The sequence below is a fragment of the Carassius auratus genome, chromosome 21, assembly GCF_003368295.1.
Source record: "Carassius auratus strain Wakin chromosome 21, ASM336829v1, whole genome shotgun sequence".
Lineage (NCBI taxonomy): Eukaryota > Metazoa > Chordata > Actinopteri > Cypriniformes > Cyprinidae > Carassius > Carassius auratus.
In genome coordinates this window covers 6,401,057-6,428,273 of record NC_039263.1, presented here as the reverse complement: position 1 = coordinate 6,428,273, position 27,217 = coordinate 6,401,057, and the positions used below count along the sequence as shown (strand labels likewise).

Here is a 27,217-nt window from a genome sequence, read left to right as displayed (position 1 = left end):
GCAGCGTCTTGATCAGTGATCTCTGCTGAAACTAATGTCTTCAGAAGCTCTTGAGCAATGAACTCTTTACAGCGGCACATCTGAAGAAAACAGGCCAAGTCTTGCTCAGATATGTGTCATCTCCAACACACAAATCTCATATTTTTCCCAAAACTCACCTCCAAGCTTTCAATATGCACATTCGGTACGTATATCTCGTTTATATTCTTTAAAAGATACAGAAAATAATGATTATGGTAAATGTAGAAATAAGGAATATTTATAAAGCATTGTGCTTACAAATGTGAGGAGATGTGCATAATCCATAAGGTCTTGAAGATGATGAAGTGCCTCACGTATAGCGTCATCCCCCTTACCCATGTGCTGCAATGCTAGAAAGAAAAAAACAGCACATTTTAATTGTCCATATTACTGTCAAATTATATATATATATATATATATATATATATATATATATATATATATATATATATATACATAAATACATACATATATATATATAGGAAAAAAAACATTAATATATATATTTGCAATTTAATTTACAAATAGTTCAAAGGCTTTTAGTTCCTCTTCTTTTAAACGTTAAGTGGGACTTCATCTCTGTTTTCTGTAAATCTACAAGTACCTAGTTGGTCCTTACATTTATTAAACAGCAGCACCAAGTGGATAGGTGTAGTATAACAACAATACATTTTAAATAGGAAGATCTGCCTGACAAATTATGCTAATGTTAATATAAAAACAGAATATGTGATTTAGAATTAGAATAAGATTTATTTCACTTAAAAAAATATTTTGTCGTTTTGAGAAATCACCTGATATCAAACACAGACCATATATAACAAAAACCCCCGCGTCAAACGTTTCTCCTGCTCAACATAGGAATTAGGTAAAACAATTTCGTTTCTGGTTTGGACTACTTACAGACGAGAAACAGCATGAGAAGGAAGGTTGTGTAGATCTGAGCGATTGTGTGAGGAGCTTTGCACCTGGAGACTTTCAAATCCTTTTAACCTTTTCACACATCCTTCATGTTTTTCAGTGCCATATTTACAAACCAAACTTTGGTAGCATTAATGTTTAATATACTGGAATGACAACGGGAGAGTTTTATCTCATGACACGAGCATTTGATGTGTTTTTATAAGCTAAACGTGAGCTGCTAATAATTCACCATATTCGTTCTGAAAAGCAATCACAGTTCACAACTACTGAGCTGATATTGGCTATGTTCAAAACAGCTGCTACTTCGTCAAATCCTGTTTTAATTTGGGCAATAAAAAGAGTAATACTACAATTCGTATATTAAATTAAAATTAAATTGCAGTTGTGTGGTCGTAGCTGGAGCTTCGGGTGAAATAAGTGAATATCATTATTTTGCAATATTATGCAATTATAAATCTATTTATTGTTATTTCAAGCGTTCGTTATTGAATTTTGGGATTTGTAGTTTCTTGGTGTGTCATCTGACGGTGAGTTGAATGCGGAAGCACGTCACTGCGCCGACGCGGGAAACCCACGAGTGCGTGGAGTCAAAACAAACCCAAGAGATTGAACTACTCGTGTGAGTTATTTTTAGAAAATGCTTTGCCCTGTTAATGTTTTTACATATTTTGACACCGATAAGCTATCACTACATATTGTAGAAACTTAATTTTCTGTAAAGTTGCTTTGCATCGATTTGTATCGCAAAAAGCGCTAATGTTATACAAATAGACTTGAATTGATTATTTTTTTTTAGCCCAGCTGCGTTCTAGAACGACTGCATCGTCTTTATTTGGACGTATTATGAAAGTACATATGCCACTGGTCCAAGTAATTTGTATTTTTTGCAACTTCACATGGTTATAGTCGACAATATCATTTTCTAGTTGCTGATATTTAAGTCGAAGAACGGGTCCGAAATGTCTAAGATCGAAAAGATGAGTATCCTGGGAGTAAGGAGTTTTGGAGTTGAGGATAAAGACAAACAAGTGATCACCTTCTTCAGCCCTCTGACGGTCCTTGTGGGACCTAACGGAGCTGGAAAAACGGTTGTATATTGTCAATTAAATGCATATATTATGTTTACGTTTCACATAACCAACATGAAACCTTATGATGATGATTAAATATTTATATTAAACACATTATTAAATAGCATTTTATATTAAAGTTCTTCCTACCAATAACTACATATAATACTTTTTTTTAACATAAATAATAATTAACTATCTTTTTATGACTTGCAGACCATCATTGAATGCCTCAAGTACATCACTTCAGGAGACTTTCCACCAGGAAGTAAAGGAAGCACATTTGTCCATGATCCCAAAGTAGGTCTTTGACAGGAAAAATGCAAATAAACAAACTGCCAATCTGCATGTCTTACAGCCCTTTCCCATCAATTATGATAACTATGAGAATCCACACCGATGCACAATATAGATATATTTATTTTAAACAGCCACTTTAAATGCTAGAGCTCTTGAAAGCAGGAATGGTTCTGATTAGCTGTCAGTGTTTGCATCACTCATCAAATAAATAAAAAAATTGAAAGTGATTCTAGCATTATCATTCCTCTATGCCATTATCGTTTTAGTTGTGGTGTGTACTCTGCTGTTCTTTAAATATAACTATTTTTTTTATAACTTTGTTATTGTTCTTTGTGTGAAAAACACTGCCAATAACTATGTGTGTTAATGCTAATGTTGGTCTGTTGTAGGATGCCCATGAGACGGATGTACGGGCACAGATCAGACTCCAGTTTAGAGATGTGAATGGCGATCCTGTGGCTGTCCAGAGGTCTATGCAAAGCACACAGAAGGGCAAGAAAACAGAGTTCAAAACCCTTGAGGGAGTCATCACAAGATTCAAGTAGGTTTAACGACGTGTGACAACACCGCTAATAGTGGGCATTTAATATTTTCCTTGCTTTCCTTCGCTTTTAAATAGCTTATAAAAGCAGCGTGCGCATTTTTTGAGTTCACTTTCTAATAGTGGCAATACGTCGTAAAGCAATTGTAAATTTTTTGTTCGTTTGAATTGTCCCTATTTTCCTTGCTTTTCTTGGCTTTTAAAAAGATTAAAAGCACCATGCGCATTTTTCTTTCACTTTTGAATTTGTGGCAGTTAGACGTCAATTGCTTGAATGCAACAACAAAATACAATGTCAAACTCACTTAAGCCTATTTATAAAACATATAACTTTAACAAAACTATTAAAATTATGCCATTCTGTAGGGCAGGCTATGCTTAATATAAAATAACAAATAAATTGCATAAAGTATACAAAAATAAAAATAGGCAAAGTATAAATGTATAATATATGTCCAAATGAATAAGAAAAGTAGAACGTTTATTAGCCAAACGAGTAAGAAAGCATACACCTTGATGTCAAATAAAATAAAGGATGAAACAAAGTTTAAATAAAGTAAAAACCAACAAACAATGTGTAACCTATTAAATAAGAAAGGAATGTAAAACAAAAATAAATAAACAAAAAACTTCCAAAATCACCTTAGATAAACAGCAAAATACTGCCAGACGCAGTTTGTTTCTAAACTAAATCATCCGCCATCGTCTTGTCTCTCTCACCTCACTCTTCTTGTCAGTCAGCTCTCCTCACACTGTTCACTGGATAAATTAAATCTGATCTGTGATGCGACTGTCGTTCTGCATTGAGCAGCTGCATTTAGTTGTGATTTGTAGTTTCTGTTCTTTTACTGAACTAAATGGTTTTTATTACTAGAAAAAAATCAAGACGACGGTGGGGATCTGTGGCACAGTGGGCAAGTGACCTGTCTGGTGTTGCGGCTTAAAACCAACATCACCGTTAGCACCGTCTATCGCGGCAAGCCTAATTTGCAGAAGACATTATTATAAAATGTAACATGTCATGATGTGGTTAGTCTGGAGCGTAGCCTGTGGACTGCCTGAGGCAGAAAACACCCTCTCCGATGGCACAGATGTCCCGGGAATAAAGAGATAACGTCTCGCTAGAGTGGCCAGCTTTGGGAAGAGCCTTTCATTTGCTTGTGGATGTTTGCGTCGCAAGTGATATTGCATTGTACTTGCACTACTGCTTTATTTTAGTACTTATTTTGCAAGTACGTTAACTTCATTGTCCTTTCTGTCGAAATTGGCCTACTTTTCGCTCACTTCGTTTGACTTGCGCTGCTAAATATATCTGTAGGCGTGTGGTTGCGTGTGTCAACGCGCCCAGTAAGTTGACACACACACACGCTTATTTTTCTCCTTCTTTCCAAAGCGCCTGCGCTCCTGAGGCATCTGTCGTTGCTAAGCATCCATCAGCTGCGATCTCCGTTACAACAACAAAATTTCAGTAATGGATTTCCACCACCCAAAAACTCTTGTTGTAACTCAAGATAAACAAGATTTACTTACGAAGGAAAGTAAAATGGGGAATTTCACCCCGGAGGAAGCTGAGTGAGTTGGTTCTTGTCACATGACCTGGTGCACTTGCGTCATTCTTAAAAGCGGAGATGTTTTTAACTAGATCTGGTGTGGACGAGCTTGGAAAAAAACTTTTTTTAATGATTAAAACCATTGCGCTGCTTAATATTTTAGTGGAAACCATGATACTTTTTTTTCAGGATTTTTTATGTATTCGAAGAGAGAGAAAAACAGCATTATTTGGAATATAAAAAAATAAGATTTTTTATTTTTTCCTTTTTATAAACTTTTTACTACAAATTTTAACTCCCACTTGGGCTTTGGAATTTGTACATCATGGTCCCTGTCTGAAGGGCCACTTGTGCTTGTTTGGCATTAATATGTCTTGATCTCTCTTGTTGTCAGGCACGGAGAGAAAGTGGGCCTGAGCTCCAAGTGTGCTGAAATGGACCGTGAGATGATCTCGGCACTGGGCGTCTCCAAGGCTGTTATCAACCATGTCATCTTCTGCCACCAAGAGGAGTCCAACTGGCCTCTGAGTGAAGGAAAAGCCCTCAAGCAGAAGTTTGATGACATTTTCTCAGCCACAAGGTATGTTGATCTGGACAACAGGTTTCTCACTGAGGCTTCTGTCGCTCAGTCATATGTGACTCTGAAACACAAAACATATCATAAGTCATAAGGGACAAACTTTCTGAAATTGAGATTTAATCACCATCTGAAATCTGAATAAATAAGCTATCCATTGATGAATGTTTGTTAGGATACTTGTCTGAGATACAAATATTTGAAAATCTGGAACCTGAGGGTGCAAAAAATTTTATATTGTGAAAATCACCTTTAAAGTTATCTAAATGAAGCAATGTCTATTACTATTCAAAAATTTAGTTTTGGTGTATTTATGTCAGAAAATATACAAAATATCTTCATGGAGCATGATCTTAATATCCCAGAAAAAAAAAAAAAAAAATAATAATAATCTGTAAATTTTTTACTACTTATGACTGGTTTTGTGGTCCAGAGTCTACAAGTTGCATCATATTTTATTTTTTCATTTTACATTATCTCAGACTGCTTACGTTCTCTGCTTTATTTTGTCTTACCAAGAATGTTTTTGTTGGAAATTTACTGTATGTGTTCTTTCTTTAATATCTCTGTCCAATAAACAGTATGTTTTGTAATTGCTTTTACACCAGTATGTGGCGCTAAATGAGTGTTTATTAATGTGTTATTGGAGAGATAGTAATTTTTTCCTTTTAAAATCTTTGCTTAGTTACAACTGAAACAGTGGACATTCATTCTTTGCTTCATTAGTGAAACCCACTTATTATGTCTTTTGAATTATCCATACAAACAAATTGTTTAGCAGCCTAACTGAAACTATTTATTTGTTAAAACCCCAATAAACTAAATTTGTAGTTATTCAGTTACTTTTCTGTACCATTGACTTTTCAGATGTTGTCTTTTACACACATTAAGGTAGCATCACAGATAAATGCCTGAAAATAACCAAAAATCTTTGCTTGAAGGTACATTAAGGTACTGGAGACCCTGCGGGCACTGAGGTTGAAGCAGAGCGGCATTGTCAAAACCTGCCAGACGGAGCTCAAGTACCTGAAACAGAACAAAGATAAAGCCCAAGAGATCCGAGAGCTGCTGTCCACTAAAGAGACTCAGCTGGCTTCCTCTAAAGAAAGTGTCCAACGCATCGAGAGTCAGATAGACCCACTGGAGGTGAGACACAAAGAATCTGAGACACCAACTTTTATGCTGACTCAAAAGATTAAATGCCATGGGATTTTAATTTTATTTTTCTTAGGTCTGTGGCAGTTCATTGTTTTGGAAAATGAATTTTTCAAATTGTATTCAATGTAGGTGATTGTAATGCAGATTAGGGTACCAGTTACAGCATATACCACAGATCCATTTTAACCAAAACACACTTTTCTCATATTTTCAGAACCGAATGTATGACATAGACAGTAGTCTCAGCAAAGTGATGAAATTGGATAATGACATCAAAGCTTTGGACAGCAGGAAGAAACAAATGGAGGATGATAACCGGGAACTAGAGGAAAAGATGGAACAGGTAACCAAAGTAACAAATAAACATAAAAACCCTTTTCATTAGTTATGAAAGTGTTACTACTATCAGTATTAGTCATAAATTCTAGATAATGATCATCTGAAAGCACAGGAAGTATTGTGCACAGAAAACATGCACAGGATGTTCAGTAGTGGATGTTTTTGGTATACTTATGACTTTTTTTCATTTTCTGGTGAAACAAGGGATTTGCTTTTGCAAGCTCATCTTTCTTTTCAAGTTCTGTCTCTTTCTCTCCTCAAAGATGTATTCTGTATCTTTAAATTATATTAAAACAGAGATACTTATTTATTATTAGTTAATATTAACAATATCTATTGGCAGTCATGGCCTACAGGTTAGAGAGTCAAACTTGTACGAATATCGATACAGCTGGCCCAAAGGACAGTGCTTAATTTGAATAAATAACCCTGTTTAAAATTGAGTAGAAAAGTGCAAAGTTTCTAAAAATAATGAATAGAGATTAATATGCAGGATACAACAAGGTTTAATCTGACCGCAAAGGAACACAACCGGGGTTTTCTTATATAAAGAGATGTTATCCACAAAACATTGCGCAATACGGAAAATATCTGTTAAGCATGTTGCTTATATTTGTCAACCTGGCAACCATGTGCATGCGCTCTCTTTTCACTATAAACACGCTTTCTGAAAACACCTGTTAGCATGAAGTTTAGCGATCTCCACTTCAATATTCTATTCTCAGAGCATTGTAATTCATCAAATGTTATTTACATGTGAGAGAGAGAGAGGAGAGAGAGAGGCTATGCACATACAAATTACCTCAGTTTTGTCACATTTCCCTAATAACAGTGAAGCTGTGGCTTTAAAGGGTTAGTTCGCCCAAAAATGAAAATTATGTCATTAATAACTCACCCTTATGCTGTTCCAAACATGTAAGGCCTCCTTTTATCTTCGGAACACAGTTTAAGATATTTAAAAAAATAATTAGGGTACTTGATCAATTGGAATAAAACGCTTCTAAACTAGATAAAGGGGCCTCAATATTTTGACCCTTACAAGACACAATGCCATAAAAGGGAGAGAAAAAAATAAACTACAGCAATTAATCCCACCTGTCAGCTCTTTAGTTTTCCATTCTTCCTTTTGTTTGACTGACAGAGGTTTGTAAACTGCTGCTGTCACTTGAAGACTGGAAATTTCCACCCCGCATGGCAAAAGCAGACACAGAAGTAGGGTAGTAGAGCTGTGGAAAGATTGCTCTCTCATCTCCTTTTGACAGGTTTATTCCCTATCAAATTAAGGTCTTCTGTACAGTAGAGAGCCCAGTTAAAGTGTAAAGCAGTGCAGCAAAGAGCTCTGTACTAGTTGAGTGCAGGCTTCATGGCCACCTTAGAGGAAAGGGCCGTCCTCCTCATCCGTGTGCGTGTGGAATGTGGATTTCTGCGAAAGATTCACACGGTCTCTGCATCTCCATCTTGGGTGCTCAACACACTCAGCCAGAGTTACAGAGTTGTCCAACCCCGAGGGCTGTCCCCACTGTGCGAGGTTCTCGGTCAAAACCGAGAGCGAAGGCTTCGAGTTGCAGTAGCTGGGAAGTCGGGCCTATGCCTGTCTGCTCAACTCAGAGAGGAACCGATGGATTGTCCACAGGCCTCCAGCTTCTGGGGTGAGATGATGGAGAAGGTGTCCCCCGTCCTTCCCCCGCTGTTTTAAGATTCATTAGCGGAAAAGGAAGATGATGATGAAGAAGTGTTGTCGACCATCCTCGAGGCCGAGTATGACTATGATGAAGATGCTATTCTTCAGTCGCGTCCGCCGAGTGCACAGGATGAGAGCTCACCCTCCCCTGTGCAGAAGCATACAGATCTTTTCGAGGTCTGTCGCAGGGGCACGGCTAGACTGTCGATCGACTGGCCATCCCAACCAGCAGATAAGGATCTAAAAAAGACTTGTATGAAGGAAAGAGACTTCCGTCACGTCTTCCTCCAGCGAAACAGTTTATTCCCGCCATCGCGGCTTGTGTGGCTGAAATGAAGAGGTTTTGGGATAAGCCTTTTTCCCACTGAGTACCTGTTCAGGACTTCTCGAGGCTAGATGTCCAGGGAATGGAGGATTGGGGATGGCAAATCCTCCCCATGTAGAATCATCTGTGGTGAATCATTTGCATCCCAGCTGCAGGGCAGGGCTCTCTTCAACTGGGGCCATGTTGACAGGGGAAATCTGTTTTTCAAAAGATTTATACATTTTCTGTACTGGCCATACATGCGGTGAACGTGACTTCCCTTGTCCCAGTCTATCAAGCGGAGTTATTAGAGGAGATTGGGTCTCAGCTGGACTTCGGTTCACCCAACCCAGCGCTCTGGTAGGAGATATGCGTCATTGCAGATTTAAACCTGCACACGTCCCGTAGAGCACTTCAAAGTTGTGGTCGGAGTATGGGCTTAGCGGTTGTGAGAGAGAGATCGCTCTGGCTGGGTTTGTCAGGCCTCTTTGACAGAAAAAGTGGAGTTTTTGGATGCCCCTATCGATCCAAATGCCGTGTTCAGCAAGACGGTAACAACTATGCGTCAGCAATGCGACCTGTGTAAAAAAAGATGGAGAAGCATTCGAGGTCTGTCTCCCCAGACAGCCTGCAGCTCATCCCTATCACCCAAGCCATTCAAATTTCTGGCCTGCCATTGTGAAATTGAAACAATTTTTAGTAGCCGCAGCTTTTAAATGGAATGTAAATGTGCAAAGTGTTCATGTGGGTAGCTCAAAGTCTAGTGTTCTCGGGAAAATGGCCCATGTTCCCCTGGCGCCCCCCAAAGAATTCTCTCCCTCTACTTACAAGGTTTGTTCTGAGAGAGGAAAGACAGAAGTGCGTAAGCATCCCATCACAAATAAAGTGAAAGTGAAAGTCATGACATTTGCCAAGTATGGTGACCCATACTCTGAATCGGTGCTATGCATTTAATCCATCCAACAATGCACACACACAGCATTTAGAAGTGAACACACACCTGGAGCAGTGGGCAGCTATATATCCAGCGCCCGTGGAGCAACTGGGGGTTCAGTGAAGAAAGTGAATACCTTTTTTATCCCCCTTGAAATCCTTTATTTGTTTTTTATCCTTCAACCCTGACTCTGTGTTGTGCTGTTTTAGGTATTCCAGGGCACAGACGATCAGCTGCAGGACATGTATCAGAATCACCAGAGGACTGTGAAGGAGAAGGAACGGAGACTTGTGGAGTGCCAGCGTGATCTTGAACGTGCAGGCAGAGAGTGCCAAAGGATGAACCGCATCAAATCTGACATGCTAGTTGAGCAAGGTAGTCAGATTTCCCTTTATTTATCAGTGATTGATGTATGTATCTGTTCTCTAATATCCTCAAATTGTTTAGTTGATTCTAATATAAAAAAATATAAAAAATCACTAGATGACAAATTATGTTCTTTTAGTATATATTACAGCCTGGCAAAACCATGATTGCTATAGAAGTCATACTTGTATACAAAAAAAAAATGTGTAGCCTGAATGCACTGTAAGTCGCTTTGGATAAAAGCATCTGCTAAATTGCATAAATGTAAGTTAGAGGAAGGTTTTTTGGGGAGATGCATGTAGGAGTAAACTAGGGTTGCAACCATGCATATCTGTATGTTACATCTTTGATTTGATGGCAAAAGAAAAAAAAAAACATTAAACACACAAGCACTGGAATGTGGCCAAGTAATTTTTCTCATTACCTATTAGCAGCACATTATGATTTTTATTCATTTTAAGAGCTGTTCATCATAATTTTTGGTTTGTTTGAAGGACGTCTGCAGTTGGAGGCCGATAGACACACACAAAACATTAAAAAGAGGGACACCCAGGTCAAGAGTTTAGCATCTTTCCTGGAGTTAGAGGGTTATGACCGGACCCCTCTTAATGAGCGACAGCTCCAGAGCTTCCACAGACAAGTCAAAGAGAGACTGGACCAGGACACAGAGGCCCTTGACCAAACGATGGTATGGTTTGAGTAACACATGATAATTACTCTATATTATACGTCATTGTGTTGATTAATTTAGTGCTTAACAGAAAGTCAAAATAGAAAATAATGAAATAAAATAGGCACACAACTTAAAAAAAAAAATCGGTTATATATGGAGTCAAAATAATATATTTCTGTATATGTACGCAAAAAAAAATACATTTTGCAAAAGAAAATAAAGTTTTGCAAATTAAAATTAAAGTATTGAGGAAATGCTTTTGGGAAATGCAGCCCTGAAGAGTTTTGTAAATAATAGCCTATACTAGGGCTGCACGTTGTGTCGTTTAAGCATCGATATCGCGATGTACAAATCCACGTTAAGTCACATCGCAGGATGTGCGATGTAGGCTGTCGTGGTTGATCTGTTATTAATTAACTGTACGGGCCAGCTGCTCCCCGGCCCTTGACGTATGTGATTCGCGGATTAATTGCACAGCATAACCATCATAGAGTGAAAGTTTATATTTTGCATGTGTTTTTAAGTCCTGTCAGTTTAACAGGACAGAGAGAGAGAGAGAGCGAGCACGTGCACGAGAGAGAGAGAGAGAGAGCGCGCCGCACGCTCACCGTCTTCAAACAACACGAGCACGGTCTTGCTCTCTCTCCCTTGCGCATATTAATCAATTGGCATGATGGTGTCGATGTTTAAATAATGAAAAAATGAGAATGTAAGTGTGCTCACCCCATTTTTGTTTGTAAGAAAAAATTAGATTAGATTTCTTATCGCAATATATATATATATCGCAGAAAAATAAAATATCGCAATGTCATTTTTTCCCAATATTGTGCAACCCTAGCCTATACTGTAAGAGGCCATAAACCGGCCGATTGCCGATCGTGTATTTTAAGCAAAAACCGTCCGGTTCCGATTTATGGCCGGTCAATCGGTGCATCCCTAGTCGAGATCGATATGAAACTTGAGTCGTAGACCTCTTTAATGATGTAAGTTATAGTTTATGAAGTGAATTGCATTATTTTACATTATGATTAGCAGTAACTCTGAACTAATGTAACCAAAGAATGCTTCTGTGCGCTGGGGTCCTCCCACAGGTTAAGAGATTTTAAACAAACACTCTTAATACACATGCAGTTAACCAAATGAAACAATACACATTTTGAATCTGTAAAAGTGTGCACATCGAGAGAAATAAACAGCAGATGTTCATGGTAACAACTTATTTAACTTGAGCAAACACTGCTAATAAACATATACATATGTTAATATATGAAAACATGTATGTTTTAATGCTATTGAATAAAAAGAAATGATCCATTCGCAAGCCTCTGCTCATCATGACAGTACCTGGATCAGTGAGCTGCATCTCGGGCCAAAGACGTCACTTCCAGGGAGGCATGTTGTACACACCCCCGTCCCTTGACCCCACCCCCACGTCAAAACAGTGCCACAAAGTGAGATGGGCAGAAAAATGAAGAGCAAAGGGAAAACTGTATCGCAAGCTCAAACTAAACTGACACACAAAATAAAAGCAGAGTTGCAAGTAAATTAATAGATCTGGCTATGGAAAATATGTATTGCAAAATCATTGCTTTCACGCGGTTTCACTTCACTTCATTTTGTTTGTAAAAAGCAAACATTTTCATTTGCAAAACTTTATTTTTTTTCGAATATATATATATACAGCATTGTTTTGACTCCATATTTATAAGTTCAATATTATTATTGTAATGTTACCATTGTTTAGTGATCATTTCTTATTTTTTTTTCAGCGTGATATGCAAGAGAAAGAGACACAGAAGCAGCAAAGCATCGATGATCTCAGAGATAAAAAGACAGGTCTAGAGAGAACCATTGAGCTCAAGAGAGACATACAGGCCAAGAAACAACAGGAACTGAAAAACATCAAGTCTGACCTCCAAAGACTGGAGGGCTCCTCAAGCAGACTACAGGAGCTAGAAACTGAACTTCAGAAAGCGGTTAGGCCTGCGCTACTGCACTACACCACACATGACTTCCTTTGAGCATGCAGATGTCTTTGTAATTATGTTCTTGTTTGGCTCAACTGATTCTTTAACTAAACTGGCCAAATTTGAAAATAAATGTGTAAAACAAATGTCTGATCTGCATTTAACAGAACTAACATCAGTGGCACCTGTGTTGCTTTTAGATACATCTCTTAAAGTGTGTGTGTTCATAGGAGCGTGAGCTTGATAATGCTGTACAGGCCTGTACGGTGGACAGTCTAAAGGCAGAGGTAGTTGAACTACAAAAGGAGAAAACCGAACTGGATCAGGCCCAGCGCAAGCTAGACCAGGAGATGGAATTACTCAACACACACACCGCAACACGCACACAAATGGACATGCTCAAGAAGACCAAGGTGAGCTCACATACCATCACTCTTTTGTCCATTAGTGGCCAGTCCCCACTTAAATGCCAAAAAAAATATAACAAACATAAAATAAATGTATTTAGGCAATAACACATCTGAACAGCAAAACCTTAACAGAAACCATCCAGGATACAGCTAATAATAGTGCACAACACAACGAAATTGGCGCAACACAATGAAAGTGACACAACACAACAGAGACAAGCTTATTTATAACTGATGTAAATAGACTGTCTATTTTCACGTAGTATAAATAGCATATCGCTAAGATATGGTACCAATACCAGTGAAAATTCTCAGGTCTTGGTAACAAAGCCCAACACAAAAACACTTTAATTTAAAGAGCCAATAAGATGAAAATTCTAAGCTTTCTATCTCGGTTTATAAGTCCTGTACAATAGGTTTAAATCCATCCAAGGTTAAAAAACATTGTCCTTTGTCAAAATATAATTTTAAAATTACCTCAATTCTCAGAGATCCCCAAACGGTTCGCACGAAGCTGTTCAAAAGATTCAGTTTCCTTAAACCCCACCTTTCGGTAGCATACTGTGTTCTGATTGGTCAACTGACATAGTCAGGTTTGATTGGTTGTTCCGCACACAACTTTATGGTAAACAATGCGTTAGCATCTTTTTGGGTGAATTATGTCTTATTCCTGTCATCGCGAAGGCAGGGGCAGGTCAGAGTTCCGTTTCTCCCAAGACGGTAGGCGGAGATTATTATGCAAAGTGTTCCTAGTGACGTACATAGAGATGGGCAAAAGATTTGAAATCTATAATGACTCATTTCAGCGATTCAGAGTCGACTCCTTACTTTAGAAGCCAATAACTTTATAAATCGTGTACTTTTTGGTTTCATTACTTTGCACATTGTTTACACTGATGGACAGCTACATCATACACTGTAATACAGGTAATTTTTGATTTCCCATCTGTGTGGCTCTTTAATCCAAACTGTGTACATATTTAATTTTAAAGGGCTTCTGAATTTTAAAGTCAAGAATCTTAAAGCCAAGCATACCAACTAAGCAGCTAAAAATTTAAAAAAGGCCAGAACTGCTTTTCTGACTGATATGACTATTAACTATTTGCACATTCTCTAACACTCATATTTTAGGTTCACAATTCAAGACTGTAAATTAACTGTAAAGGTGTGTACAAATAGTAATTATTCTCATGTCCTCCTGTTTTATACCTTAATAATTGTTATAGGAACATTAAATAGTTAATAAAGGGGTGTAAAATTGAAATATTGATGCACGTGAGTATCGCGATTTTTTTTTTGGCGATACTGTATAGATTCTCAAAAACAGAATATATATATATATAAAATCATACAAGAATCATGGCAGTTGTTTCGTTTAGAGTTTATTTCCCGACTGCTAGATTGCAGTCTTCATCTCTGTACAAATCCTGAGTGACAGGAAATACTAGTATTAGAGCACACCACGAATGTTAGTGATGTAGTTCGCTGCTAGTTAATGGAGGGTGAAAAATTTGTCCCAGTTCATGTTTCGGTGTACAAAGCTGAAGAGTGCTGCCATTTAAGCTTTTGTGGTAACATCCACTGTGTGACAATTGAGCTGTCGCTGCCTCAGTTTGGCCGCTTGCCACGACCCGTGTGAAGAGGCTGGTCACACGGGTTGCTGGGTCTATCAGTCTACAGCCGCCTTTTCCACTGCACATGACATTCGGACAAGATTGTCACATTTCTCCCTCTAGGTGCAGTCACGCAGAACTTTCAAACTGGTTTCGCAGCGACCATTACCACGGCATATTCACCATGGTAAAATGAATAGGTTTAATGAATATAATTAATGTATGAATGCATCCTCATAAATCAAATGACCCCCCCCCCCCCAACTAATATAAAAACAGTGGGTTTTATGGGGCTAATCAATGTAATTATAATATAATTATTCTAAAGCACAATTTCACAGAAGTAGTTTTCATCTCTGTGCTTGCATGATAAATATTATTTTACAAATTAATTATTTTAGTTTAACACGACCTACTTGTTCAGTGATAACTATGAAAGTATAGATAACAGCATAGAAAGCATAACAGTTTTATCAAGTAACTGTACAATGTTGTATCCGAATGCAGATACAAAATTGTGTGACTGTTACAGATACAAACACAGATAAGTAAGATATCTGTACTTTTACTTGAGTATGACTTTCAGGTACTTTATACACCACTGAAAGTAACCAATAGGTCTGAGAGGAAATCTGCAAATTCTTTTAGAAAATCTGTATACAGCCCTGATGGTCTATACTCAGTATCCATAGCAAGATATAAAATAGATTTTTTATTTTTTTTTACATATCTGATAGTGTCACATTAAGCAGAAGTATTTCAAATGATTTAAACATGTATCCTGTTTTCTGGGTAACATTAAGAATATCACTAAATATTGTTGCAACACCTCCGCCACTACGAGCAAACAGAAAGTGACAAAAATCAAAGACCACAATATATGCTACAAAATCATGAACAGTAATAGATGTGTATTTCAGGGTTCATACAATCATGAAAAACCTGGAAAAGAGATTTAGCTGTACCTTCTCTTTCACTCTCTCAAATTGTAGCTTATACTTATTATTCAAATAAACATAAAGCAAACAAATAGCATTAATTGTCATTTAAGTTTTAATTAACATGCTATTATAAATTTAAACAAAATTTTATTCATATTGTAAAAAAAAAAAAAAAAGGACATTGGGTCATGAATATTGTCTTAAAAATCATGGACATTTATTGGTAAAAATGAGTATGAACCCTGGTATTAGTACATCTGCACATTGCTTGCAGTATATAACTGTAACACCTAGATGTCAGTGCATGTCTTTATATCAGTGGAGGCCAACATTGTTCCTGGAGAGCCACAGTCCTGCAGAGTTTTGCTCCAAACTTGATAAAAAACTTACTTGCCTGTCACTTTCTAGTAACACTTAGGGCTTTATTAGCTTGTTCAGGTGTCTACGATTAGGGTTGGCGAGAAACTCTGCAGGGATGTGGCACTCTGGCACCGACGTTGGCCACCCCTGCTTTCTATGATTTGCCTGAAGCATCAAATTGTTTATTTTGATATGAGTTATAATTCAATTGATTTCTTTAAAATATTTCAAAATCCAGTCAGAACAAACTGTGACAAGAGTCTTGCATGCCATTATTTGAAACATTTATTGAAAAATGCTAGGCAAATGCTTATATATAGCAGTGCTTTATCCGTGCTTATGCGAGATGGAAATAGTTTATCTCTGCTTTGGATTTCAGATGGAAAAAGAAGAACAAGTGAGGAAGATCAAGTCGAGACATAATGAAGAGCTGGTGTCTCTGATGGGACACTTCCCAAGCAAGAAAGAGCTAGAAGACTGGATCTACTCCAAATCCAAAGAGATCAACTTCACCAGAGACCGGCTCAACAAAATGAAGTCTGTCACACTCCTGAATGATTTTTTTTTTTCTACAAACATTTGTATAATAGTATTTCTTTTTTCAAATGAGCTAGAGAATGCCATAAATAGTTATTTTTAGTGTGAGGTTGAAATATGTTTTGTGGTAACAGAATCTAAACGTCTACGTGATAAGTGACACATGCACATACACTGACCTTGATACTACAGAAAATGCTGACATTTGAATAACCACCCACATACTTAAGTAATATCTCCTCAAGACACATAACGTAGTTTCGATTCCAGGGTCATGAGGAATAAGTCACTTTCAGGGCAGTGGAACACACAATGTTGTATTCAAATGGTGACAGTTAGCTTACACAGACAGGTAGAATAAGGCTGTCTAGGCAAACATCACAAAAAATTCATATTCAAAAGTTGCACTTGTAGTAGCGTACATGAAGTGCTCATATATATATATATATATATATATATATATATATATATATATATATATATATATATATATATATATATATATATATATATATATATGTATGTATGTAAAATACATGTTAAATAATGTCATAGAATGTGCTTTATTTCCAAAGTAAAAACAATAAATTAGATTTTTCTCCAGTGTATTGTAACTTCAACAGTGGTGATTATTTTAGGATTAAAACATGATACTCTATTATTCGTAATGCATAATGTGTTTTAGGCTTGAAAAGTATGAAAAATTAAATGTGAATGAGCTTTTCTAGACAACAGATATTAATTTTTGTTTCATAGTAAGGAGCTTGCATCTGGAGAACAGAAGAAGTCTCATTTGACTGCTGAAGTCAAACGTAAGGAAGAGCAGCTGGCCAGCTTTGAAGAGAGACTTTTTAATGTGTGCGGCAGTCAGGACTTTGAGTCGGACTTGAACAAACTGGAGGATGAGTTGGAGAAGTGCTCCAAACAGAGAGGTACAAAAATGCGTTCAGCTCTTACCAAACATTTTTGAGCCACGCAAATATTCATGCATATTTTCTGTGCTAATTTTGGAGGAAAATCGTCAAAATGGCGCACAATTAATATAAGTTTCGTACCAAGTGATACACAAACTGACAAGGACCAGGGGACACATTTCATGAAAGATGGTCTTTGAATTCTGTTTAAGTTTGTGGATTTTGCATATGAAGATTCCGTGTGGGCCTGGTTTGTGGTAAATTACTAATCATTACCAGAGCATATAGCCGTTTTTTTGTCAAGTACAGCAATAGTTGTAGATATGAAGTAGCATGCTCTCTACTCTAATGTGTAACACATTTACAGTTAAGTAGTTTGTACCAGTTTCAATACCCTGTTTGTGCTAATTCAGAACATACCCAGTTTCCCATGGTGTTAATGTGATTCTCAGTGTCTTTTTCTCTACTCTGTCCTGGATTGCTTTCTGAGCAGCTATGCTGGCGGGTGCTACGGCCGTGTACAGTCAGTTCATCAGTCAGCTGACAGAGGAGGGCGAGCCCTGCTGTCCCGTGTGTCAGCGTGTGTTCCCATCAGAAGCAGAGCTCCAGGACGTCATTAATGACATGCAGTCAAAGCTGCGACTCGTCCCAGACAAACTAAAGAACACTGAGCATGACCTGAAGAGGAAGGAGCGCCGGCGTGATGAAATGATGGAACTGAAGCCCATCAGGCAATAATAATTGTTTTTTTTATCTGTCTGTTCTTTTATATGTATATTTATCTGTCCTCCATTCATCCATCCATCCATCTTTTACGTTACCTATATATCCTTCCATCCTTCACCTATTTAGCATTTCATCCATGTATCCATCCATCCACCTATTAAGCCCTTCATGCAGCCATCTGTTCATCCACCTTTTTACCTTTTCATTCATCCATCCATCCTTTACTTCACATATTTATCCATCCATCCTACACCTGTTTATCATTTCATCCATTCTACCTTTTGTCCATCCGTTCGTCTGTCCACCTATTAACATCTTTAACCAGCCATCCCTCCGTCCACCTATTTTTACCCTTTCATCCATCCAGCATCCATCTTTTATTTCACCTATTTATCCGTCCTGTTCATCACTTAATCCATCCATACTTCATACTCCGTTTTGCCATATATTAACTGTTTCAACCATCCATCTGTCATTCTAGTTACGCCTTCACCTATCCATCCATCTATCCACCTGTTTACTTCATCTTTTCATCCATCTATTCATCTATCCATCCATTCATCTATTTACTCCCTTCATCCATCCAGTCATTAACTTATTTACTTCACATCAATCCTTCCACTTGTCCAGTCATCCCATGTCCATCTATCCACCGATTTACTCCTCCATCCATTCATCTGTTTACCACTTCATCCAAACATTTATCCATTCATCTGTCAACCTGTCTATCCATTCACCAATTTACCCCTGTTTATGCATCCACTCATCTGTTCATTGAAATTTTACCCCTACATCCATTCATTCATTCACCTTATTACCTCTTCATACATTTTTCCATCCATCCTACATCTATCAGTCTATCTATTTACCCTTTATCCATCCATCCACCCACCTATTTACCTTTTCATTAATCCTTCATAATCATATTAATACAGCTTAAGATACGGATGTATCATTATCTAACATGATTCATCTCCTGTACTGGCAGGCAGTCCATAGCGGAGCTCCAGGAGAAAGAGCTGCCAGAGCTCAGAAATAAACTCCAGCGTGTCAATCGAGACATTGAGAAGCTGAAAGGAGACACTGAGGAGCAAGAGACACTGCTGTGCACACTGATGTCTGAGGAAGACACAGCCAAGGCCTGTCTGCAGGACATATCACTCATGGATCGCTATCAGGTCTGAGCTCATTCCCATTTAGTCCAAACACAGAAAATACAATCCAGTTAAATAGAGCACATCAGTAAACACAGCATATACTTCAAAGTCTAATTTATCACCTAAAATGCTCAAAATAATTCAATGTTGTGATTCCTAATATATTATATACACTGTAGTGCAAATTTATGGAGACTTGCATCTGGAAACAGTATTCAATATGTCACGACTTAACAAGCAGTATTTTTATTCACCTGTGCATAATCCAAATGTTTCTTATTTTCTGTAGCTTGACCTGAAGGATGTAGAAAGGAAGATCGCTCAACATGCAGCCAGGCTGCAGGGAGTTGACCTCAGCCGCACCATGCAGCAGGTCAGCCAGGAGAAGCAAGAGACCCAACACCGCCTGGACACCAGTACGTTCAGCACTGATGTAGAATAAAAACTTATGTGAATCTCAAGTCAATATATACTACCGTTCAAAAGGATCTGTGAGTTTTTAAATCTTTTATGTTCAGACAGCGAGGCTGCATATTTTTTAAAGAAATTATAGCAAAAAGGTAATATTGTGAAGTATTACATAAAAAAAAAGGTTTTAATATAAAGTTTAATTTACTCCTGTTATAGTGGAGTTGAATTTTCAGCAGCTATTAAAAAAAAAATAATAATGTGTGTTGGGAACTCCGAATCGAAGACTCTTTATTGAGAACTTGCTGTGCGTCGCTGTAGTCATCCAAGTCTCACCAAAAAAGTGATACTTTGGAGTTTATATACATTTCAAGGGGGAGGGATATATAGAGGTGGAGACAATTTAAACAAAGCATGCAAATGGCATCAGTAAAATGCCAGACACTGGCATTTCCCTAGCCTTGATCTCATCAGCATAACGGAGTCATTTAAATGCATAGGTGCTAATTCAATCAGTCTTAAAAAGCCAAATGTCAAGGAAGAGAAAAGGTCATTATAGGTGCTAAATCTATCTGTAAACCTGGGTTGCTTGACTTGATCAACTCAGAATAGCCCCTTTCACACTGCCATTCCGGCAAATACACAGGTAAAGTGTTCCTGCAATTGTTCCCGGGTCGCGAAATTTGGACTTTCACACTACCAGTGATTACCCAGGATATGTGCGTGCTTTCACACACAACCCGTAAAGACCCCGTAACGACACGTGACATCAGCGCGTGACGTGTAACGTACGAGTCGAAAACGTTAGGCACATTATACTTTCACTGAAGCAAGCAAGCGATCTCTGCGTCAGCACGGAAAGTGAGGAACTAACTGATCTCTGCTTCATTACAGTTTGCACATATTCGTCGCGAACGTTGATCTTGCTTCAAAACAGCCGATAAAAGAGTCGCGATAACGCACGTCATCATGGCTTTTGTTCATACAGCACTCGTCCCGGGTCGAACCCCACAATGTTACTAGGTCCCCGACCGGGGTTCAATGCGGGAATCAATCCCGGGACGTGGTTGCTTTCACACAGAAGGCGACCCGGCAATGTTCCGGCAATATTGCGGGTCCGACGTGCAGTGTGAAAGGGTCTTTTGTCATCTTAACCTCAAAATGTATTACTATCACATTGGAACCTAGATAAACTTTTTATAAATTTGTAATCACAAATGTGCATGTAGCTAAGCAAAAAAAAAAAATATTTCTGTAAACTTAAATTATTGACCCCAGATATTTCAATAGTCATGTACCTTGTTTTAAACATTTGCCATATTGTTATTTGCGGTTTGAATACTGTTTATATTATTATATTACATAAAGTGTACAGCTTAGGTACTGTAAATGACAGCTTTTTAAATATTTTTAATCAACTTTGCTTTCACTCTTTCTTTTTTTTATTACTATATTATTTCTTCGGACTATAAGTCGCACCTAAGGATAAATCGCATCAGTCCAAAAATACATCATGATGAGGAAAAAAACATATATAAGTCGCACTGGACTGTAAGTCGCATTTATTTAGAACCAAGAGAAAACATTACCATCTACAGCCGCGAGAGGGCGCTCTATACTGCTCAGTGGAAGACTACAGGAGCATTGAGCAGTATAGAGCACCTTCTCGTGGCTGTAGATGGTAATGTTTTCTCTTAGTTAATTTTTCTTGGTTCATGTCAAATTAATTTTGCTAAATAAGTCGCACCGGACTATAAATCGTAGGACCAGCCAAAATATGAAAAGAAGTGCGACTTAAAGTCCGGAAAATATGGTAGTTCTTTGCAGTGAATATCATGATAAATTAGAACATTTACATTTATGCATTTAGCAGACGCTTTTATCCAAAGCGACTTACAGTGCATTCAGGCTATACATCTCTTTTTACCAGTACCTGTGTTCCCTGGGAATTGAACCCACAACCTTTTGTGCTGCTAATGCAATGCTCTACCACTGAGCCATCATAGCCCATCATAGGCCCTCAATTCAAGTCATAAAAACTGCATGTATTCTTTTCACACCACAGGACTTTCTTCAACTTTCCAAAGCATTCAATGTAAAATCAGGTCTAACATTTATTAAAACCCTGTGTTCAGTTGATGTTTGATTATTTGCTTCTTTTGTGTAGCCTGCAGCAAGATTGAACTGAAGAGGAAACTGATCCAGGACCAGCAGGAGCAGATCCAGGCCTTGAGGAGCAGTGTAAATGAGATTCGTGGAGAAAAGCTCCAGATCTCCAGCAATATGCAGAAACGTCAACAGTTGGAGGAGCAGTGTGTGGAGTACTCCACTGAGATCCAGACACTCCACAGAGACATTCGAGTGAGGAGCGCCCACTCTGCTTTAACGTACCTTCTTATTCCTAAAGAGAAACATTTCATTTCATAGGTTCACTAAACACTGCATCAGTAGCTGACATGAACACCCTCCAGGTCTGACCATTACAAGCGGGTAGTCAGTCTTTCATGTTTGTCGGCTGTATTGCACTTTATTGCAGTGCAGTATACTGTTCCCACAGTGTCAGCTACAGATGCAGCATTGAGTGACCGATTACATTTGTAACCTTTGTTCTCTTAGTATTAAGTGCAAGGTGATGCATAGCTAGCCATACTCCACAGTATGTACTTCTTCGTTTGTAAAGAATTCTGAGGAGTTTTGGCGCTCACATGTCCTTTTGAGGCACATGCCCCATTCACACAGTTAATTACTCTAAAATGACAAGAACCATGCACAAACATGCTTTTCACATAAGCAACAACTCTTTGTCTTTGTACTGTTAAGACACAAGTCACATCAGTAAATTTTATATTTATATAAAATATTTAAGAACTAGGGGTGTAACGGTTCACAAAATTCACGGTTCGGTTCGATACGATACACTGATGTCACGGTTCGGTTCGGTTCGGTTCGGTTCGATACGTTTTAGATACAGCAAAATGTAAAAACATCTCAACTTTTCAGAATGCCGCAAGCGCACCGCGGGTCATGTGACAAGAACCAACCAATCAGCTTCATCCTTTCCCTAACAACGTTGAGAGCTCAGCCAAGATGAAGGAACAGCTGATCATAGTTGTATATGGATTGCAATTTTGAAATAAATTCAGTAGCAGAGCTACTGCAAGCGATTTTTAGAGCTGCAAATCCATTTATCCTTCGCTGAAATTTCCGCGTCTCATGGAGAGAGCACGTCATTGTTGCTTAGCAAAGACAGAGCCTCATGAGCGCTTCTGCCCGAGCGCTTTGGAAAGGAGGAGAAAGACGCGCTTAGCGTTTTCCATGCGTTTTTAGGCACGATATGTGAACGGCCCCTAAGGCGCTCGCTCACTCAGCACGCGCTGAAGGCTCGTTGCAAAATGTCTAATGCATTTAACAGACCAGAAATATAAGATCTGGTGTTTGGGTTGGATTCCCTGTAAGCTAGTGTCTAAATGCTGCAGGGATAGTTTGCTGCGTGCATGTTTCTCCTTTTTTTCGTCTTTTCCCAGATAGTACTGACGCATATATCCCAGATATTCCCGCTGTTTTTTTGTTTGTTTTTTTTTTGTAATCCCGCTGGTGTACCCTGTCATGTTGCAGATGCGACATACCGTTGTTTTTTTATCCACCACTCTCTTGCCATCACCATTATAGCTTAAAGGGAATCCAAAGTGCACCCAAACACCAGACCTGTTGGTTATTGGAGGATCTTCTCATTTCTAGTCTGTTAAACGCATTGGCTATTTTGCAACGAGCCTTCAGCGCGTACTGAGTGAGCGAGCGCCTGCTGAGTAGCCTAACATAAACATATAAGATGGTGTTTTTTTCTTCTTCGGGAGTGTCAGGGGCGTTGCCTGTTACGTTGTTTGGGTTATTGGGCTACCTTGTTGAACGCATATCATTATATTTCTTTCTCTCTCTTTTTTTTTTTTTTTCAAATATAATTAATTACTCCAACGAACCGTTCGGTATACATAATGCGTACCGCGTACCGAACCGAAAGCGTCGTACCGAACGGTTCAATACGAATACGCGTATCGTTACACCCCTATTAAGAACATATACATAATTATTTGAAACACAGAAGCCAGACTTTTGAATGGTAGTGTAGTGTTCATCATGTTTTGTGTGTTTGTTAGGATGCGAAGGAGCAGGTGTCTCCTCTAGCTGCCACTCTGGAGAAGCTCCAGCAGGAGAAACAGGACCTTGCTGAGCGCAAGAGACAGAAACAGGGGGAAGGACAGGAAAAGGTGCCGGTTAATTTGTTTCATCCAACTTATACTTCCTTATTACTGTGAAATTATTTACCACAATGTACTACATCAGAGTTTGTGGATATTTACTTTAAAAAAATGAAAGATGAAGTCATTGCTGATCATGAGTTAACTAAAGCTTTATTCTTTCTTTTAGATAAATGGAATCAAAGAAAAAGTTAAAAACCTGACCCTCCTTGAGAGAGAGATTACCAAGTACATAGAAGAGGGGAAGGACAGCTACAAAGAGGTACAACAAAATTACATACTTAGCTCTCGTTTCCTGTATGCAGTGTATTTTTCCATTTATTTTCTTGTTTACTTCTTGATTTCTTTAGCAAAAGGAAACTGAGCTACAAGAGGTGGACAAACAACTACACGAGGCTGAAAAACAGCGAGAGAAGATCAATAAAGACATTGGCAACATCCGACAAGATATTGACACTCAGAAGGTGCCAAGCAAAGCTTGCTGCATTTTTGCTTTTGTTGTTGCTAAGACCTATGTTTTGGTGTATATACTTTTCATACTGTGCTCATGTACAAATCAAAATTGCTAAAAACAAATCACCAAAAACTAATACCATTGCAGCTAACAGCATTCCGAGAGATTGAAATTTCAGTGGATTGTCTGTGACATAAATTTATAGTAATATTCACACCTATGAAGTTAGGTGGCTGATGACATGTACAATGTCCAAAAGTATAAATCTTGCATTTACAACTGGACATAAAAGTTTAGAAAATGTTAAAACGTTAAAGTCCGCATTAAATCAACATTTACTGTATTCACTTTACTAGCTCACATTGCTAGTCTTGACGTGAACTATTAATGCAACAACAAAAAAAATAGTCTAGGTAATACTAAATCATAATCTGAACATTTACTTCTGCTCTGGAATAGCATTCCCTCTCTGATGACGTCAGTTTGACTGCTTGGGCAGAATATCCTTAAAACAAATCCCTCTGACCATTTGGTTACTATGAGTGAAAGACAAAAGTGCAAAAATAAAACCAAGCGCTCCATTTAATATTCTGCTTCAGCTGGAAATACATCTCTAGACTAAAATAAAGTTGCCAGCAACTTCCGATTCCCACAGACTTTAATGTTCGATTAAGAAACATTTAATATTCTGCATTTATTTCTAGGTCACACATCGGCTGTTTTTACAAATCAAAATAAGTGTACGAGTCTCACTAGTGCTCCTGGTGTTCTCCGTCTCTCTTCTGACAGAAGATGGGGTGGGGTTTTGTGTAACATTGACCTGTAAATGCAGACATAATGGCTGGATTGCATTTACAAGTGTGGACAACATACGGATACGGTCACATGTTAATGCTAAGTGTAAACGCAATCAAGTGAGCATATTGAACATTTGTAATGTCTGTAAAATCTTCTGACTTCTCAATTATTTGGATGCAGTTGTTGGCTGCTAATTTGAAATGATGCACAGTACCAACTGATTAATTATCTGAGCCCACTTGTCTGAATGCATATTTTATTGCAATATATTTACTTTCTCCCAAAAAAATGATGCATATGGATTTCTATTTTATATGTGGTTATATGATTGGTTTTTAACAGGTTCAAGAGCGCTGGCTACAGGACAACTTGACATTACGAAAGCGTGTGGAGGAGCTGAAAGAAGTGTCCAGGAAACGTGAAGACTTGGTTAAGGAGATGGGCAACATGCAAGTTCTGCAGCTGCGCAAGTATGAGATCACATGTTATAGCTAACAAATACCATTTAGGAAGTCATGACACTGTTTGACACACTTTCTGAAGCTCACAAGACTTAAAGTGCCAAGTACGCTCTATAGTTACCATAAAACTAGTTGAATCCATCTCACTAACCAATTACTTTACTGTAAACTATTTTGCATAGATCTTTACTAAGTGTGTGAGGGGACATTATATTAATGTGCATCTTAAAAAGTCTATCTTCTGCTGTCAAGTGAGCGGCGAGAAGTGGAACGAAAGTTGGAGGACCTAAAAAAGAACCGCAGTGTGGCACTCGGTCGACAGAAAGGCTATGAAGACGAGATCCTCCGTTTCCGTAAAGAGCTCAGTGAGGATCAGTATTGCCGGGCCGATGATCTCTACAGAGACCAAATGATTGTGATGAGAACAACAGAGTTGGCCAATAAGGACCTGGACATCTACTACAAAGCCCTAGACCAGTAAGTAGGTTTTGTTATCAGGGGTTTTCTGAAGGGTAGTTTCAGGTAGCGGTTTGTCAGAGTGTGTAGGTTTGGTTTTGATGTGGTTCAGCAGTCAGTAAGCTGCAGTAATCTGCAACAATCTAAACTAAAAGGAACTTCTGACTCAGACTTTTAGCCCTAATGATGCAGTTGAATCATCACTTACTGGTGGGCTTCATCAAAGGGACTCCCCAAAAACAGGATAAAATGTTTACCCATAGCTACTGTTGTAACCATTGCAACAGACTTTTTGCCATCTATAGTTGTTGACAGTATAATATATATATATATATATATATATATATATATATATATTATACTGTCAACAACTATAGATGGCAAAAAGTCTGTTGTAATAAATACAAATTTAGGTCCAAAACAATATTTTATAAATTATATAATGTTTTATTAATTTTTTATTATATGTTTTATTCATTTATTATTAAGAAACAACTGACAATTTGTTTAACTTTCTTTTATACAAACAGATTAAACTGATAGAAAGTGATTTTTTATACATGCGTGAACAATACTCACAGCACTGAAATCAGGGCTCACAAAAATTCACAATCCCTGGTAGGGTTGGGTACCGAAACCCGGTGCCAATATGGTACCTATGAAACTGGTATGCACCGAACCGAATCAGATCACAGATTTCGGTGCCACTTAATGCCTGAGCAATCGACTGACATATCTGTCCTGGTTCTCCAAAATGGACGTTAGAAGTAGAGGCGTCGCTAGGCCATTTTTAGCAAGACTATAGTGATTAGCTCCATAAACTGTACAGAAATCAGTGATCCTCTCAGAGTCAGTCACCTAATTTCATATGAAAACAGCGTCATACTTCATTTCCTCACTGTCTTTCACACTCTTCAATCCGCAGACCGCAGCGGCACAGCGCGAGCAGATTCAAACAGAAGTAGAAAGGACACAAGGTGTGTGTTTATCGACAGATTACGGTTTAGGATTATAATATCTGTATCTGTGCAGATCTTTTTCATGAATATAGTTTACAAAAGGTCACGAGGGAGCAATCAGTTTCCCGTCTACTATAAAAGTATTCACTGTGTTCCTTTCCGATATTTAATGGTAAAATTATGCATCCCAAATAAAATCAATATGTGATGCGATTTGTCATGTATTTTACAAAGACCAACACATATTTTAATAAACATATTCTGCACTGTTTACAATACTGTACAATAAGCAGTTATAATGAAATCAGTTTCATAAGAAGTATTAGAGAAGCTCATTTGCGCGTGATTTTGACATCATTGTT

At 38.1% G+C, this 27,217-nt stretch overlaps 1 protein-coding gene across 2 annotated transcripts in view; it reads left to right on the top strand.

The window, feature by feature from the left end:
* The first annotated feature begins 1,469 nt into the window (after nucleotides 1–1,469).
* The window catches only part of LOC113038304 (RAD50 homolog, double strand break repair protein), a 94,599-nt gene continuing 68,851 nt past the window's right edge, over nucleotides 1,470–27,217 (top strand). For both annotated transcript variants that reach the window (XM_026195619.1, XM_026195618.1), the window contains exons 1-22: nucleotides 1,470–1,564; nucleotides 1,872–2,033; nucleotides 2,232–2,315; nucleotides 2,705–2,856; nucleotides 4,801–4,986; nucleotides 5,925–6,129; nucleotides 6,356–6,484; nucleotides 9,609–9,774; nucleotides 10,260–10,453; nucleotides 12,208–12,414; nucleotides 12,636–12,818; nucleotides 16,109–16,266; nucleotides 17,023–17,198; nucleotides 17,674–17,911; nucleotides 18,895–19,084; nucleotides 19,353–19,479; nucleotides 21,639–21,832; nucleotides 23,626–23,736; nucleotides 23,897–23,989; nucleotides 24,078–24,191; nucleotides 25,322–25,449; nucleotides 25,693–25,917. In XM_026195619.1, coding sequence (XP_026051404.1) covers nucleotides 1,905–2,033; nucleotides 2,232–2,315; nucleotides 2,705–2,856; nucleotides 4,801–4,986; nucleotides 5,925–6,129; nucleotides 6,356–6,484; nucleotides 9,609–9,774; nucleotides 10,260–10,453; nucleotides 12,208–12,414; nucleotides 12,636–12,818; nucleotides 16,109–16,266; nucleotides 17,023–17,198; nucleotides 17,674–17,911; nucleotides 18,895–19,084; nucleotides 19,353–19,479; nucleotides 21,639–21,832; nucleotides 23,626–23,736; nucleotides 23,897–23,989; nucleotides 24,078–24,191; nucleotides 25,322–25,449; nucleotides 25,693–25,917 — 3,389 coding nt within the window. In that variant the 5' untranslated portion in view covers nucleotides 1,470–1,564; nucleotides 1,872–1,904. The remainder of the gene's footprint in view (nucleotides 1,565–1,871; nucleotides 2,034–2,231; nucleotides 2,316–2,704; nucleotides 2,857–4,800; nucleotides 4,987–5,924; nucleotides 6,130–6,355; nucleotides 6,485–9,608; nucleotides 9,775–10,259; nucleotides 10,454–12,207; nucleotides 12,415–12,635; nucleotides 12,819–16,108; nucleotides 16,267–17,022; nucleotides 17,199–17,673; nucleotides 17,912–18,894; nucleotides 19,085–19,352; nucleotides 19,480–21,638; nucleotides 21,833–23,625; nucleotides 23,737–23,896; nucleotides 23,990–24,077; nucleotides 24,192–25,321; nucleotides 25,450–25,692; nucleotides 25,918–27,217) is intronic.